Genomic DNA, 17,046 nt, shown 5'->3' on the forward strand with positions numbered 1-17,046 from the left:
GTTCTTACATGGTGTTAAACCATAGGGGCATTGAGATTCGTAGCCAAGTCTTGTCTCTGATGCTTTGGATCTAGAATCACACGAGAGATTAGTACAAATTTACCTTCAGGAACTAAAAGCCAGCAGGGACCACAATCAATAGTGTTACAGGAATCAGTGTCTGTTGTGGGATGTAGATGTTACATTGTCTCTTATAGGACTTAATTACATTGTACTGTGGTCACATTCGATTGAGCTTTAGAATGCTAAGGTAGCCGTTTGGCACCAAGTTTGTATTGGTTATGGGGTTAGGCAGCAGGGAAAGGGTTAAACGTCAGATGAAAAAAATAAGGATGCACTCGATTACCCAATGGATGGGATTGAGTTGAGGGAGTGTTTTTTGCCAGCAGTGATTTTTTTCTCTTGCCAGTTAGCAGGAAATGTTCCTAAATGTAAATTTAAATAAAGTAAACTGTTAAAGATTTTCAGAACTACGGTAAATTACTTTATGTTCTCACAAAAGTTCTCGGTCTGAGAAAGACTAGTCTTGTTTGTGGAAATATACATTCGTGGTGATGGCAGGTGCAGCAAAAAGAAAGTCGGCAAATTATTTGTTCACGGTACTGATAAGTTTGCAGTACTAACATAAGTGACTGTAAAAATCGCGAAATGTACTGCGAAAAAATTGGGATTTACAGTAGTGACCATGAAAACCGCAAATATAAAAGTACCGCAAAAAAAATTGGGATTTACAGTATTCTCTAGCTATTGACAGTCAGAAACACTTATTTGTGTTGGTTGTGTATCTGAGTTACAATTCTGATTGTTTTGTTTGACCCATGCAGGAACTGGTGAACGAGAAACTGCACAACCAGCAGCTGACCAATGAGCTGGAGAAGCTGGCAGCAGAACTGGATAAGATCGGTCTGAACAAGGAGAAACTGCTGCAACAGGAGCACTCACAGGACGAGAGGTGGGCACAGCACACAGCATATATGTCTGTACAAATATATAAAAATACATTGTAGCGCTAATATTTTGTACAGATTTATGGATTGACTAAAAAGAAACTAGTGTTCTAGCCAGCCCGAAATGTTTTCTGTCATCTCAATTTTTGTTTGGACTAACATCATGTTGAGCACCAAGTCTTACAGGCTCTGGGGACAAGCCTCCATGAAAATTTTAAAATCTTGATCCTATGACACACTATTTCCTGCTCTTTGAGAAACAAATTTTGCTGGTAGACTAAGCTCAGTTTAATGACGTCTCTTTCCATATCTTCTTTTTTTAACAAACAAATTTTTGTCTGCCATGAGCCTCAAAATTCTGCCAAATGATGGAAAGATGGACGCTACCTAGAACTGAAAGAAACTGATATAAGTTATTAATGGCTTTAAGAGATTTATAAAAGTCTGTGCTTCTATATTGTAAGGTTTTACTCTGGATTGAGTGAGACTCAATAGTGCCTGGGCTGGTCTGACAATCTCTGTGCTATTGTTTTGTCAAAATAAGTTTGTGTGAAGAAGTGAGACCACTAACTTACCAAATGTCCCCCCAGTCGCTGGAAGGCCCTGGAGTCCCGTATGGAGAGTGAACTGAAGAAGAGTCTGGAGATTAAAGAGGAGAAGGTTCACGCGCTGGAGAGTCGTCTGCAGGAGTCTGTCAACAGGTCAGGCGGTTGGATAGTTTTTGATCTAATGCTGATAAATAAACAACAGACCCTCTTTGGTCTGTATTGTCTATAGTAAAATCCTAAGGCTACTGATTGGTATAATGCATAAATGGAAAATTTGTTGGTTGAAACTTCAGGACATTTTAGGTTCATGTAAGACTTAGTTACTTGTGTATTCTTTGTTTATGTTTCATGTTTCTTTACTGCATTGTTTGCAAATATTAATCAGATGTTGGGACCATATCTTGAAATGTTAATAGTGGTGTTTTTGTGATGACTTCTCCACCATTTGTAATTTGTATTACTTAACTGTACAACCACAGAATTGTTTGAACTGTGTACTTAAAAATGCATACATGTAAAAACCTCCTTTCCCTTCGGAGGAGAAAGTAAGTCTCTGCAACAGTGAATTGATGTAATCAAATTATCATCACCATCATCGTCATTTAATCACATCCAAGAAGGGTTGACATAACTGTCAGTCTTACAGCTTTGATTTGAATATTCGGTAAACTGTGTAGGAATCAGAAGCTGCGGGAAGAGTTGCGGACCCTGCGGCGGGAGCATGAGGCCCTGCAGCAGAAGTACGAGGAGGAGCAGGGCTCCAGCCCGCCCAAGGTCACGGTCAGACGCACCACTCAAGGTGAAACCACCAGGGAACTCATCAAGATGAAGGATCAGGTCATCGAGTTGGAAAGAAATGTAAGTCATTTTTCCTTTCCACACTTGCTCATTTTTATATTTGTTTTCCCAGAAGGAAGACATTGTTTTTGCTTGGTTTCTTCAGCTTCTTCGCCAAACACAAAAGGTCAATGAGCTGGACCAGGCAGCTGTCACCATGGAAACTGGTGCTGTAGCAGACACCCTGTGGTGTTGGATTTACATTATGTAGCAAAGATGCAGGACAGAGTTGGAGGGGCTGGTCACCATGTACAATGTGTATCTAGATGAATGTGTTTGAGTAGTAAATGGAGTACTAATTTGTTAGGCTAGACAAATTTTTATGGTGAACACTGCGTTTGATTTGCAAATGTTACGTTACTAGTTTTAGCACAGTTTTTATGATGGAAAATCCTTGTAATCAAGGATGTTCCATACCTTTGTTACTTTATTTGCCTGTGCACACATGACAGTACGTGGTAGTATTAAATTTGAAAATCTTACAGCCTGTAACAAAGGTCTTAATGTTTGCTTTCAGAATGCCAAATTTGAGACGGAAAACAGCAGCCTAAAACAGCAAAGTAGAAGCCTAGAGTCCCAGTGCAACAAGCTGCAGCAGCAGGTGTCCTCTCTACAGTCCCACAATGCCTCTCTACAAGGGCAGAACAGCAACCTGCAGTCCCAGAATGCAAAGCTGCAAGTCGAACTCTCTACACTGCAATCCCAGAAGTCCTCGGTGACTTCGGAGCACACCAAACTGCAAACTCAACATTCCCAGGCGGAGACGCAGTACAGGTCTCTCCAGAAAAGGTACGACGACATGAGGAGCGAACACACGGCTCTGCAAAAGGACTTTGAGAAGCTGCAGAAACTTCACCACACCCTCTCCTCGGACAATGAAGCCATGGCTTCGGAGCACAGCATGCTGAAGTCCAACTTTAAGATCCTGAAGAGTGACAACAAGAGGCTGGAGGACCAGTACAACTCACTTCTGAAGGAGAACGAGGGTCTGAAGAAGATGAAGTCCACGTTTGAATCAGTCAGGTCAGAGGACAGGTCCCTGGCTGCTGTCAAGGCAGATAATGAAAGGTAGGGTGTTACATGTAGATTACATGTAGTTCACTTTTCTTAGTTACATTTTTTGGCAATGCCTCAGGTGCAAGCTGTATAGTATCACTTGTCAGGTGTTAACCCCAAAAACAACAACAAACACAACAGTGGGTCATGCAGTGCCCCTATGCTATATAAACAAAAAGATCATTTGATTTACTGTTTGGCAACATAAATGAAACATAAAACACACAATATTGTGGGTAACTTTGTACGTAAACACCACAAACATTAAATCAAGGCAATAGCATGATTCGCCTTTTGTTTGTTCTTTTGTACTAATATTACTCTGATGTCTGTATCTTTATTTGACAGGGCTTGTCGCCACTTAGTTCTCCCTTAGTTAACCTCGTAATCAGAGAATTTGTAGCCAAACGGCTACTTCAGTGTGCTGAGGGTTAGACAAAGGCTCAACCACCTTACCTCGCCCCCCTCCCCCCCAGGTTGCAGGCGACCAACAGGAAGCTGACAGCAGACTACCAGGACCTGCAGACGGACTACAAGAGTCTGAAGCAGACGTACAACAGTCTGCAGCTGGAGCACACCAAGCTGGCCGGAGACATGAGGGACCTCCAGTCTCAGTACATGCAGATGGACATGGCAACATCCAAAATGGAGGGCAGATGTGAGGTACATGGTTGGGATTTAAAGACAGTTTTTAGGGCTTAGAAACCCGATATTTCAAAGCCAATATTCTTGTCATTTATGTACATGCTGAGTTGAAACCACACAGTCCCAGTTTGTATATTAACCCTCATTGAGCAAAAATTCCTACAATTCTGATAGAAAATGGTTTGACTGGAAGGGTAAATGCCCAAAGTATGAAATACTGATTTAAATATGCTAACATGAAGCAGTAATTGTGTCGATATCACAAAGATTCCCTCATTCAGAATATTTCCAGTTTTGCTGCCCTGAAATCGCATTGGATGCCTTTAAATTAAAGTCCTTACAATAGCATGAAAGTTCATCTTTGCTGGTACAAGACAATAGAATAAGGACTCAACTTTCTCCCCCAACACTAAAATGAATTGGGAAAGTTACCCCAAATTTTTGGCTGACTCCTCCAACCTTCAACCGAATGGACCCGTCTACTCTTGGAACGTGACGTCAGAGACACGTGACCATAGTAGCGGGTCATATGTGTCAGATAACTTGTGTCACCCCCCGTCTCTTGTTCGGGGTAGGTTTGTGAGCTCTAAGTAGCTTTAATCCAGTTATCAACAATATTCAACACGAAGGAATTTGATGCGGTTCCATTATTGGCAGGAATTAGGCCTTGAGCAGACCCAACTCAGAGTGGTCACGATCACCTTGGCCAAGTGATCACCTTGGACAGGTTGCTTAATGCTTGTGTCAATGGGGAAAATATTACGCACAGAGAAGAAGCAGTCACCATGGCCAGGTGGCCAGCTTGAAGAGGTGGTCACGTTTGTACTGGTAAGTAGTCCTGCTGACCTCTATATGTTTCCATGTGATTGACAGATGCTGCAGCAGCTAAACCGTACCCTGGAAGAGGAGAACAAACAGCTGATGTCCCAGCTGACAAAGTTACTGGAACAGAACCAGGAGCTGTTGGCACAGACCCTGGAGAGCAAGGAACAGTTCCACGAGGAGGAGAGACAGTTCTCGTGAGTCTGGCTTCTTAAGTTTGTCTGTGACAGTGTCTAAGTAATGGTATTTGTTAACTTAGGGCAATACTCAAAATATACATGTTGTGGGAAAACATGACAACCACCTGTTGATTCAGTAAGGGTAAGATTTCACCAGCTTGAGCAGTATGGAAGATTTTGATGAAAACCATTCTTTTTATTCTACTGGAGAAGGAAATTTCATATTCTTGTAGTTTATGAAGATAGTTTTAGTCGTGTTTGCGATGCCTAATAGTATGATATCAGAGCTACATTTGTATATGTGGATAAAAAGTGCTTTTGCTCCGTTTCTTCTAAGAAATAAGGTCATTGACCTAGACCAAATGGCTGTCACCATGGTAACTGGTGCTGTAGCAGACACCCTGTGGTGTTGGATTACATTATGTAGCAAGTTGCAGGACAGATGGTCACCATATATCGCATATGGATGTGTTCGAGTAAGAATATACAGAGCATTAGTTTGTTAGGTTAGCCCATGGGAAGATAAACATTAAATATTGCATTTGCTCTGCAAATGTTATCTTTCTAGTTGTGTTTGGCATATTATTTTGTCAAAGACAGTTGTTTTAACCGTCTGGACGTTGGTGTTGCAGTGACAAGTTGAACGAGTTGCGGAGACAGAAAGAGAAACTGGAAGAGAAGATCATGGATCACTACAAGGGGTATGAACCATCACCTCCCAGGAAGAAGGGCTTCAAATTCTTCAACAAGTTATCAGCAGCAATGAGTAGGGTGGGTATTTGTGTTGTTTTCACGTCTTTGCTTTAAACTTGCCCTCTTTGCAATGAAGAAATTTTACACCTCGTATCACTACATAATGTTGATTATTACTACTAACAGTATTACTACTAATAATGGTATGTGTAATAATTAATAATTAGTACTTATTTTGTCTTATATCAGCTGTAAGATGGTCTGAAGGAGTCGGACCAACTCAGACTGCAGCTTGTCAGGCTCAAACCAAGAAATGTCAGTCCCTAACTGACTCTGGGTCTACAGGGCTCGAAATACAATGTACAGGTAGAAATTTTTGGAGCTGTGCAGGTATTTCTGATGCCTACCTACACCTAACCTGAACTGAACCTACACCTAACCTGAACTGAACATACACCTAGCCTGAACAGTTACTGGTCCATATACATGTGCAGGTTTTCAGAAAACAGTATTTCGAGCCCTGGTCTAGGTGTTGGCCTGACTTGGTTACATTGTAGGTGTTGACCTGTCCAAGTTGACAATGTTTTGATCTATCCTGATTTCCATTAAAACTATCCATGCACAGACAACCAAGGCACCGAAGGAGAGGGGGGACAAGAAGGCGTCCAAGGTGAGCATGTCTGACCACGTGGACGGTCAGGGCGCTGAGCGGTCCGACAGTTCCTCCATCGGCTCGTACGGCGACTCCCTGGACGGGTCAGCGGAGAACACCAACACGCAGAAAAGCAACAACCAATCAGGTGAGAGGCATGGCGAACGGAAACATTTACTATTGTAGCAATCATTTCTTTGTGTAGAATGTAACTGTAGTCGTTGAAGGTTAGGCAAATACACAGGAAAACATTTACTCAAGCAACTGGATACTGTAATTCACTTTGAGTTCACGGTGGCAAAATTTCACGGTGAGGAAAAAATCAAGGTGTTCACGTACTGATATGTTCACGGTGGCGGCAGGGGAAACTCAAAAGAAAGTGGGTGGAGGCGTGAAGCGCTGCAGTCCCCGGGAATCCCCCATATTTCATCGGTCCGCACATAATAAAGTCCAAATATTTTTCACGCAAGATCGCCGGCTATGTAATTTTTTAGCAAAATGCTACGGTGGTTTGGGGTCAATATTTCGTTATTTGCAGTTAAAAATTCACACCAAACCGATGGCTCGCGCTGAGAACCTCACTGATTTGTATCGTATTAAACGCGAAGGACCAGACATCGAACTGTTTGATTTTCACTCGGCTATTCAAAGACGAACTTGTAAAATACATGTTCAAAAACAAGAAAAGTTTGTTTCCCGGTATTTATCTCTTGAAACACGGTGCTGATCATGAATAATTTGACGTCGCAAAATTATTTCGTGCGCCGCGCACCCTCCCCCATGCAAATCCCGCGTCACGTGCCCGTATTTCGCGTCTCTGATTGGTTGTTGCGTCAAGCAGCAGGGACGCCGGCGGTAGAATTTGAGCCAGCCGAGGCGCTTGTAAACAACTTTTCTTTGTCTAAATATAAGCGCTAAAATGCTCTTTTTCACAACCACACATCGATATTCTAGTAAAGAAATGCATAGTTCCAAGAATATTTCGGGGAAATATATATTTCTATGCGGATTTTTGGCGTTTTCGACGTGATTTTGGTGAGCACTTTTCCCGGAAGTACGGGCCTCGGCGTGGGTTGTCTTGTACCCACGCTAAATTTTTAGCGTATTTACCCTGCGTTTTACCAATCAAAACAATAAAGAACTCCCGCTAAGGAGAACCCAGTAACATTCTAGATCCCAGCAATTCTGGTTTTGATCAAATAATTTGTGGATGTGCCCGCATTTTATGGGGATGGGATAAGCGACCTCACGCCGTGACCAGGCCGGGCCGTGTAACGTTACGCTAAGATTTTTGTACGCAGTTGACTCGGCTTGACACGCTATTCGGTGTCTCATAATACATGATTGTATGATTTCTAATATTAGTTATAGCATTATAATAATTTTGATACTCAACAGTAGCTCATTTGTTATCAAATATACGGAACATCGTTACATGAAAAGCGTAAGACGGGAATAATTTATTGCTGTTCGGGGCGAAGGAGTGTTAGCGGTTTGATGAGTTCACGGTACAGAAGTGACCGTGAAAACCGTGAACATATCAGTATCGTTAAAAAATCAGTAATTACAGTAGATTTTGAAAACTGTCAGACGTTTCAAAATACACTGTAGCATCCACTACTTTTCGTCTGTGACTTATGAAAAGCATTGTCTTGAAACGTCTAACAGTATTCAAAATCCATCCAGTTGCTTGGGTAACTGTTTTCTTGCGAGTATTGTAGTATTAATGATTTTGAGAGTCAGTGTCAGTCATAGTAGTTGAGTTTCAATATCCATGATTCCTTACATTGACATGACTTCGATTTTGGTAAACTACATGTAGTACTGTGGTATATTTGAAGCACTATTGTTGAACATGAACAATACATCACATTCCACAGATTTCATTGCCATGAGGCGATCTCGGCCTAAAGTCAAGCGCAGGGTAACATGTAAGAACCAGCTTTACCCAACAGTGTTGTGGCCTGCTCCTCATTGCTTTACTGTGTGCAGGACTACTTGTACTTCCTAACAGTGTGCGTTTGGTGTACCGTGGGAGTGTGTTACATCTCAGGGTATCCTTGGCAATCAAAAAATATATGGACAGTTCTCATTCAAACTCTACTACTGGATAAATTACGGAGATAATTTCCGGACGTTTCTAACCTTCATAAACATAGCATGTGGACAGTTGTCTCCATCCTGGGATGGTTTTTGGTGATGTTGTGTGGACATTAATAAGAGGGAAAATTCTTTTCTAGCTATGATTATCAAGGTGTCATACATGAGTCATCTGTAGCCCTCACCTTACTAAGTAGTTTGTAAGAGAGCATATGAGTTCAGTGCATACAGGTTTTTCCCCTGGTGGTTGGAACCATGGTCATTTCATTCTACATCGGTAAAGGTTTTTTTTATTGGCAAACTTGACCCATCAGTCATTGACCCCTGCCTCCGTATGTGTGTGTCTATATTCCAGTTTCTGCTGGAGATTTTCTTGAGTCTCCCCGCTCCCCAAGAAGTACGAGTAGCAGTCCCCGGAGAGTCACCACTCTGAAACGTTCCATGTCTCAGGCCATCGTGGACAATTACATTGACATGGGTGAAACATTTGTTATGTCTGTGTTACGGGATAGAGCAAGCCTTGGTCAGCTAGCACTGACAGTATCTTTTCTGCAGGTGGTGGGACCTTTAGTTAAGCAGATCGTAGTCTTTCCCTTTGATTAACTGGAGAATTCGTGTGGGTCTTGCCTCGTACGGTTCTCCAATCAATGCTGATGATTCCGTAATTGGGTTGCTGGTGATAGAGTCTCGAAGAAGCATGAATTCTAAGGAACTTCTCTTTAAAATTCCTTCTTTTCAGGAAACACTACATGGTGATGGCCACTGAATTTCGCGACTATTCTCTTCCGTCATTACTAATAGCATGTTTCGAATTCCCAGGTCTGCATTTCAATAGTTTAGTGTAAAGAAATTCTACATGATAACAACAGACTACAGAAGTGCCACCAGGTGCTTGTGATAGTTGGAATAGTTGTAGTCTCCTCTGACTAGCCGCATGTCTCTGTCACACCAGTGTTTAAGAGCAGGAGAACCAACCTGAGGAAACACAAGTACAGGAGCGAAACCGTCCTCAACACCATCTTGAGGGACGAGAAAGAAGAACCCCAGCCAAAGGGTGATTGCTTAAGACCTTCTACTTTGGGTTAAGGTTTCGGGTGGCAAAATTCAGTTCCACATTCCCCCCCTCCCCAATCTTCCTGTAGAAGCTCGTTAAAAAAATGCCTCCGTGCAACCCCCCTTCACATAGTGAACCCTTCCTTAATGCCCTTTTCTCCATGAAGAAGATGCATTTAATGCTGTAGTTATCTGCACTTCTCAGTTATTAACAGTTACTTTTTTCACATTTTACAAATATGCCACGTAGTGTAGCTAGCAAATGTAGTCTAGCTAGCATTAGGGACTAACCGTATTTGCCTTGTATTCATACATAGAATCTTCTGCGATTCTTCTGTTCGTCAGGCTTACTTCTGTGTTGTTCGTACATGTACAACAATAAACGGACGTCTTGTTTCCAGCCTGAACCATTCTGCTTGACTCAGTAGATTTGTATCATCCTGTGTCTCCTAACAAAAGAACTGTCTCTAGTCCTGTGTCTGTATTTCTGCTCTGTTTCATCAGCCTGCATTTCACACAGCTATCTGTGCAGCATCTTGACATTGGTCAGTGTTCCTACATTGTACATTCATCCGGCCATCGTGACGTCCAGTCTCCCCAGCCTCCCTCTGTCCTCAGGCCACCCTCACGGATGACCCTCAAGCCGTCCTAACGTTATGTTTTCTTACGATGGGTTGTCTTACAGACAAGAAAAAGAAGAGGGTCCGTGTCCTGGACGACAACAAAAAAGCGCTGTCCAAAAGTCTGGACGACATCGATGAGGAATGCAACAGAGACAGTGGCATAGGTCTCTTGGCAATGTTTACTTATCAAAAAAAAGAAAGAATTAAACGAGATAATGATGGTGGCAGGGTGGACATTGTTGTCTGTAAAGTTTGTTGAGAAAAGACAATAACTTGCTTACTAAAGAACCGTCCATGCTGTAGTATAGGTACCCACTGCAGGTAACAGCTGCAATAATTGCTGTTAATAATATCACTGGTGGGACAAGCCAGCAGAATGTACTGCACCTATGTGAAATCCATAATGTATTTTGCTTGGCACTTTCGTAGAACGTCTCGTTTCAGGTTTTTTAAGGATGACGTTCCATCTATAGTTTTCAAATGTTCTGTTGGAAAAGATACCGCAAAATTCTGATTACAACGTCAAATTACAACGTCAACAACAACTGTGAAAAATCTGGGTTTTGCGCAGGACTGGTGCAGTACGTTCTGCCGACATGGTTGCTGGTGGTGTGTTTGTAAATCAGCAGTGGTTCTTTGTTCTAACCCTGTAAGATTCTCCACTATATCCCACAAAGCTGGGACTGTATTGTACTTACCCTGCACCATGATCCATATTGCAGACTACGAACCCTACCCGTTGAGAGACAGGAAACAGAAGTACAGGAGCGAGCTGGTGCTGTACCGCACCTCGTACCCTTGGGACTATGAAATTGGTGAACGTCTTACGTCGTTTTCATGTACATGTAGTAGCCACGGCATGCTGGGGATAAGGTCTATAACACAGGCAATAGCGAGGTTACATTCAATACTAATGCATGTACACTAAGTATATTACAGAACACTGAAAACACAATATAGATCGATGTAACACTTAAAATACTAAATGCATGCTTCATCTCATTTCTGTAGGTGTTCAACCATCATTAACTAACCAGCTAAATGCGCCTATTCTTTCATTATTATACTAAAGCATGTTTTTTTAAAGCGGCATGTTCTCTCTCCAGAGTCATCATCATCATCTAGACCCAGGCCGTTGCAGGAGCGGCGGAACCATTACCGAAGTGAGGAGTTCCTGCACAGACGCTCCATGCCCGCCCTTGATGTGATCAGTGAGAATTTCTGTAAGACATTGATTGGCCACGATTTACGTCAAGTGTCATGCACCAGCTAACATGTCGTAACATGAGCTTCAGAATGAGACATGCAGGAGGATGTCTTGAAAATATAATTTCAAGACTTCAGGTCTTAAAGGTGTGTAATGCAATATCAGGGCGGTAAACTAAAGCAAAATATTTTGGATGTGGAAATTGGTCTGATTGTCATTTACTGACATTTCTTAGCATATTCTGATCATCATTTGACGCTTGAAGCATTTGAAATACATGTAGTCCCAAAACCCAAAAACTATGCAAGGAGTCCCTTTATTTTTTGGTACCACCAATAAACAAACAAGCAACCATTTTCTGTCAGCGACATCCCATTTTTGCCTCACGGATATGATCAGTATGGGATAGGGCTGATTCAACTTACTACAATAAAAGATGACCAGAAAATCCAGTTTTACTACCCTAAAAATTGCTTTAGGTGCCTTTAATGTCCAAAATGTACTACATGTAGCTAGACCAGACTTTTGTCATCATCATCACGGTTGCATGGCTCAATCTGAAGTCATCATCTCTACTTTACAGCTCGTACTAACCATTCATGTCACATTTTCTCTACAATCATGCCAAGCTATGGTGGATGGGTTTTCACGCGAGCTGTTGATCGCCTGTTCTAACGCTGTCTCGCTTTTGCTTGTTCCCAGGTGCCTTGTCTAGTGAAGACCTCCACATCAACATTCCACCTGAAGCTGACTCACAAAGCTCAGGCTCTGCCGGGTCCCGACCAGGTAGGTGCAGTATTCAAGTGACGAAGTACAGCCTATGTTTGTACTTGTGTCCCACAACTGCCATCTTTTGCATTATTTCAGTTGCAGAACCTTATTTGTGCTTGAGTATTTGTAATTCAGTTGCTACTCAGCAGTGTGTTAGGCAGCTTGTATTAGCCTCTACCAGGCTTTTGAAGCTAAGGGGCTGGAAAGAGTAGAAATTGGCCAAATAGATTCTGTTGCACACCAGGGAAGTACACTGGACCGTTATCAAATTCAAATTTTCCTGACAAGATTTCCAGTTACATATTCAAAGACCGTCTGTTCATGTCAGTTCTGATATACTCTATTTGCAAAGCCATAAATGGATTAACATACATGTATTTCACCTCTTGGCACCTATTCGATAGCGATTAGTACAATGTAGACTTTAACGAACGTAGCGGGTGCAGCAAACTGTACTCCTTCAGCAGACCATTTCCCCTGGCATGTTATCTATTTGGCAAATTTCTACTCTTTCCAGCCACTTCTGAAGCCTGGTATAGGCTAGGCTTTAGCAAATTTAGGCTACACTAATTTGACTTATTGGTTCTCGGATTTTTTCAGGAAAAAAATGAAGCAAAAAAATAAAAACAGGCCTAGGCATCCTATGATAGCTCCAAATGCTATGATAGGAGTCCTGAAGTCAAATTGAATATACATTGTACATGTACCAGGCTGGTTTGTAATTCAAATTTTGACCTGAACAAAACACTGCATTGCTAGGTTGAGAAACTGCAACAACTAGGAAGGCAAGGATTTTCCTCAACTATAGTGGGGTCAAAATATGAGCATTTTGGATTTGAATCAGAACCTGAATACTTTTAATTTTGCAAATCAGAAAACATGAAGTGGGCAAATCCGAGAACCAATGGATTGAATTGGTGCAGCCTTATAATGTACATGTATGTTTGATGTTCTTCCCTACCCTATCGGTGTGGTGTGTGGGTCTATAAATTTCTTTGTGGTACACTAACCATACCTGAAAGGTGGTGAAGCACATCCACCCCCCCCCCACTGTTTATTGGTGCTCAGCTTCTTTGTTTCCCTCCGCACGTGTAGCGTCGCACAACACCAGTTACAACAGCGAGGGCAACCGCAGTTGGTCCAATTACAGCACCAACCTCTCGCCACGGATAGACATAGGTAGACGTCATGTAGCACGTAGAAATCACCCTCCCTCCAACACCCCAATCCCTACTAACCCTCTCCGCATGCTGACTTTCAGATGGTGCATGACCATGATCGTTTGCCAAATACAGAATATCAGATTTTGCATGTTTAATTTTTCTATCAAATTGTGCATGTTCAATTGTCACATTGAAAGATTTTAATTTTCAAAGCATGCGTGATTTTGAAACAAAATGAATTATCCCAAATCAGGTTGTTGATTGCAGATTGAATGAGTATGAAGTCTGTGATATGTATATGTACAATGTACAAAAATTAATGAATGTCAGTGTTCTAGCCAGTGTTCGTATTTATTTTGACAGAATTTCGCTGCATGTAATGACGGACAAAAACTTTGACCGACCCATCATCTTTGACAGAAATGGCAGTTACATGTAAAGATATGAAAAGAGATTTTGTTCAAAACTAACTTTACCATAGTCTACTAGCAAAAGTTGTACCTCAAAATGCACGAAAATACATTTCAGGGGTCAAGATTTCAGAATTTTCCCAGGGGAGTATGCCCTTTTAGCGACATAATATTACTGGTATGTTAAACAAATTGAGATAACCAAAAAAAAAACATCAGGCTGGCTAAAACACTGGCATATCATATGTCCATCCATTGCCTTCCTTCTCATCAGGTCCTAACAATTCATTCCTTCCCTTCTCCCTTTGTGAGTAGACCAGACTTGCAAAAGGTCCAGTCATTATACCACTGATTTACAGTCCTTCCCAACATCAACTTGACCCTACTAAGGGCCTACTTACCCAGCCATCCTGTCTCTCTTCTTAGTCTTGACTGATAGACAATTTGTATCTCAAATCTTGATACAGACCGCATCAGAGCAGGCAGCTTGGGAAGCGAGGATCACATTCCAACCAAGGACCCCGGCAGTCTGGTCCCGCCCGTAGACCGCACCCGTACGGGCTCGTATAATTCGTACGACTCTAGGGACAGCTCGCCGCGGGAATCCTCGTCCACGCCGAGGTCACACGCGTCCACGCCCAGGTCGCAGTACAACGCCGTGTCGCCCGGCAGCGAGATGGTATCGCTGGAGCAGTTCTTAGACGAAAGCAACAAGGTTCCCTCCCCACTGTTTACAAGGGTGAGCTTACCCCTCCGTAATGCTGGACTTACATTGTATTCTGTAGTAGGAGTTTTTAGGAAGGTCCGGAATTCAGGAGGGGCAAGTCATTCCTGTTACAGGTTTGCTGTTATCTGCGGTGATGTGACTTTTCATTTTGATTGTCACGATTAAGTACAAATGTAAATAGCGATTTTTGAAGATTGTCAGGATACTGTGTACTGTTGTGGTGGCTACTCTGTCCTGCTGCAATATGTACACTACATGTACAGTATGTGTCTTTTGGGGACGATTTCTATCATCAAGAGTTAGATCCATGTACATGTATCATTAGTCTTGTTTTCTTGCAGTTTTACACTTAGTCTAGTGTTAATTTCCTGATTATTTTGCAGTGTCTTGGACGAAGTGTTAGAATAGGTTTGAATGCTGTGGATTGAAAAATATCAGCTTAAAGTGGCCCCATTGCATCAAAATGTACCCAGACTACCCAGATTTATACCAGCCAACAAGTAGTTCTAGAGGTCCTACATATTTTACAGTATTGTACATGTAGTTCAACTGGATTTGTCATACATGTAGTGTATCATTTGTCTTTCACTTTTTTTCCAGACTCACGTCAGAACATGTTATGAATTAAAGAGTTCAACCTTGGTATATATGGATATCCCTCAAACTTAAGGTATGGATATTTATTTACATCATAATTTGGGTTGTCTTCTGTTCTCCCTACAGAAGAGAATAGAGAAGAGGAGTCAGTCCCAGGACTCAGACTCGCTGCTGAATGACAGACAGAAGGATCACCTGGCCCGGAACATGATGTACAACTCCATGGGACAGCTCCCAGTCGAGTCCCATTCCACCAGGCCGCCCTCCAGTCCAAACTTCAATGCCAGAAGACAACATTACCAGTCCGAGGTCAACCTGTCGTCCATTCCAAAAGACCGGAGTCAAGACCGGATCCATCCGGACTCGCGTGCCATGTCGTCCTCTACCAGCCGGCTGGATGGCAGCCATCCTCCCGCGCCGCCTCAGCGATACCCGCCTTCCAAGATGCTGAGCCCGGCGCCCAACCCCCAGTCTTCCCCCGTCCAGACGCGTGTATTGACAGTCTCCAACAGGCTGGATCGCCTGTCCAAACCGTCAACTCCGAGCCAGCCCCAGACCGTCACCGTCAAAACCACCACCATTCCCGGAACGGACAAGCCCACCCTCATGGACGGGAAGACGCCGTCGCCGAGGCACGATTACGGGGGCGGCGGGGACGCGCCTCGGAGACCGCCGCCGGAATACACGAACTATTCCCCCCGCGGTTACAAACCTCCGTCCACGAGCACTCCTCAGTCCGTCAGGTACTCCGACAGGCCCACGCCGAACCCGAGAAATTTAAACTCTCAGTACGACACCAGACCGGACTATAACAGAGACAGTAGGCCGAGTCCCAGGGAAGGACAGTACGGCAGGGCTCCCCCTTCTCCCAGACAACAGAGGGCCAACCCCAGACCACCACAGGAACAGAAATCCTCCGTCAGACAAACGGCCGCCATGTTCGAGCAAAAAGGCAGGGATGACGACAGGAAGGGAGAACCACCAAATAACCAGGGGGGACCCTCGGGGGCTGAGGGGTCGTCCATTTGGTACGAGTACGGATGTGTCTAGTAACTAGGGAACTCTGCTGTACAAATCTTTTTTCTGAGTTTTCGTTTGGAAATTTCCTTTCAAACTTCATTGGCTGTAATCATTGATGACGAGACTGAAAAGTTTGCCAAAATTATGTTTAATTTGTCATACATACTGTACTTTGTGCATTGCAAAAATATTGACTATGTTGACAATCAGAGGAAAATTATCTTGTTTATATAGATAGCAGTTGTTTGTAAGCTATATATGAGTGTACATTTTGTTTTTTGACATGTTGAGTGCACATACAGTGTGGAGACTGCAGTGTGAAGGAGGGGTTGTGGTCTAAAAATACCCATGATGTTTTGCTTTCCTATTTAATTTAAAACCTGTACATTTGATTTTCTTGTGGGATTGACCAGCCCTGATATCAAAATACACAGTATTACACTGACTTCTCGTTTGTTTGTGATCATAGCACTTGTATGAGTTTTTTTAAGATGATACCTTAGTTCTTCTTCAATGACAGTCGTATAAGTAAGACTGTGCACCGTGTCAAAAGAAATACTGAGCAGGACAATTTCAATGGTTGTGTGTTTCATATATTGTTCTTCCACCTGCCTTTATATAGAACCATGTGTCTATTGCAGTTACCACAGCCAACCTGTTAACGTTGTTTTGTAAACAAATTGCTCTAAGCGTTGAACATGGATCCATGAAGACCGAGGTTTGGGATTTGTAATTATGGCTTTATATCGAACCTCGACGTTGTAAGATTTTTTTTGTATCGGCCAAAATTGAAAGGATGTAAAATAATAATAATAATGACTTTCTACCCTGCGATCAGAGTGTAAGCTAGAGTAGCTGACTTGCTGTTATTTTGGAATAAAGGAAGTTGTCTTCAGGATTATTGGACTCCTTGTCTTGCACGAGTCCCTCACTTTTAGCCTGGGTGCCAGACTGTCACCAGGGCCAACATGCGGACCTGCATACGGACTGTCTCCT

The 17,046-nt window shown here is 42.7% G+C and overlaps 1 protein-coding gene across 13 annotated transcripts in view; it reads left to right on the forward strand.

Annotated features, from left to right (window-relative positions):
- The window catches only part of LOC109484945 (girdin-like), a 72,595-nt gene extending 55,650 nt beyond the window's left edge, over positions 1 to 16,945 (forward strand). For 2 of the 13 annotated variants that reach the window (XM_019788305.1, XM_019788306.1), the window contains 17 exons: positions 825 to 952; positions 1,538 to 1,648; positions 2,173 to 2,353; positions 2,850 to 3,400; positions 3,865 to 4,051; positions 4,907 to 5,052; positions 5,667 to 5,805; positions 6,353 to 6,527; positions 8,835 to 8,957; positions 9,432 to 9,533; positions 10,218 to 10,319; positions 10,878 to 10,970; positions 11,262 to 11,378; positions 12,065 to 12,148; positions 13,229 to 13,312; positions 14,174 to 14,445; positions 15,157 to 16,945. In XM_019788305.1, the coding sequence (XP_019643864.1) occupies positions 825 to 952; positions 1,538 to 1,648; positions 2,173 to 2,353; positions 2,850 to 3,400; positions 3,865 to 4,051; positions 4,907 to 5,052; positions 5,667 to 5,805; positions 6,353 to 6,527; positions 8,835 to 8,957; positions 9,432 to 9,533; positions 10,218 to 10,319; positions 10,878 to 10,970; positions 11,262 to 11,378; positions 12,065 to 12,148; positions 13,229 to 13,312; positions 14,174 to 14,445; positions 15,157 to 16,080 (3,519 nt within the window). In that variant the 3' untranslated portion in view covers positions 16,081 to 16,945. The remainder of the gene's footprint in view (positions 1 to 824; positions 953 to 1,537; positions 1,649 to 2,172; positions 2,354 to 2,849; positions 3,401 to 3,864; positions 4,052 to 4,906; positions 5,053 to 5,666; positions 5,806 to 6,352; positions 6,528 to 8,834; positions 8,958 to 9,431; positions 9,534 to 10,217; positions 10,320 to 10,877; positions 10,971 to 11,261; positions 11,379 to 12,064; positions 12,149 to 13,228; positions 13,313 to 14,173; positions 14,446 to 15,156) is intronic. The other 11 variants (XM_019788307.1, XM_019788310.1, XM_019788308.1 and 8 more) reach the window with 11 other exon arrangements.
- The last annotated feature ends 101 nt before the right edge of the window (positions 16,946 to 17,046 follow it).

The sequence above is a fragment of the Branchiostoma belcheri genome, unplaced genomic scaffold (genome assembly GCF_001625305.1).
Source record: "Branchiostoma belcheri isolate BF01 breed outbred unplaced genomic scaffold, Haploidv18h27 scaffold71, whole genome shotgun sequence".
In the NCBI taxonomy this organism is placed as follows: domain Eukaryota; kingdom Metazoa; phylum Chordata; class Leptocardii; order Amphioxiformes; family Branchiostomatidae; genus Branchiostoma; species Branchiostoma belcheri.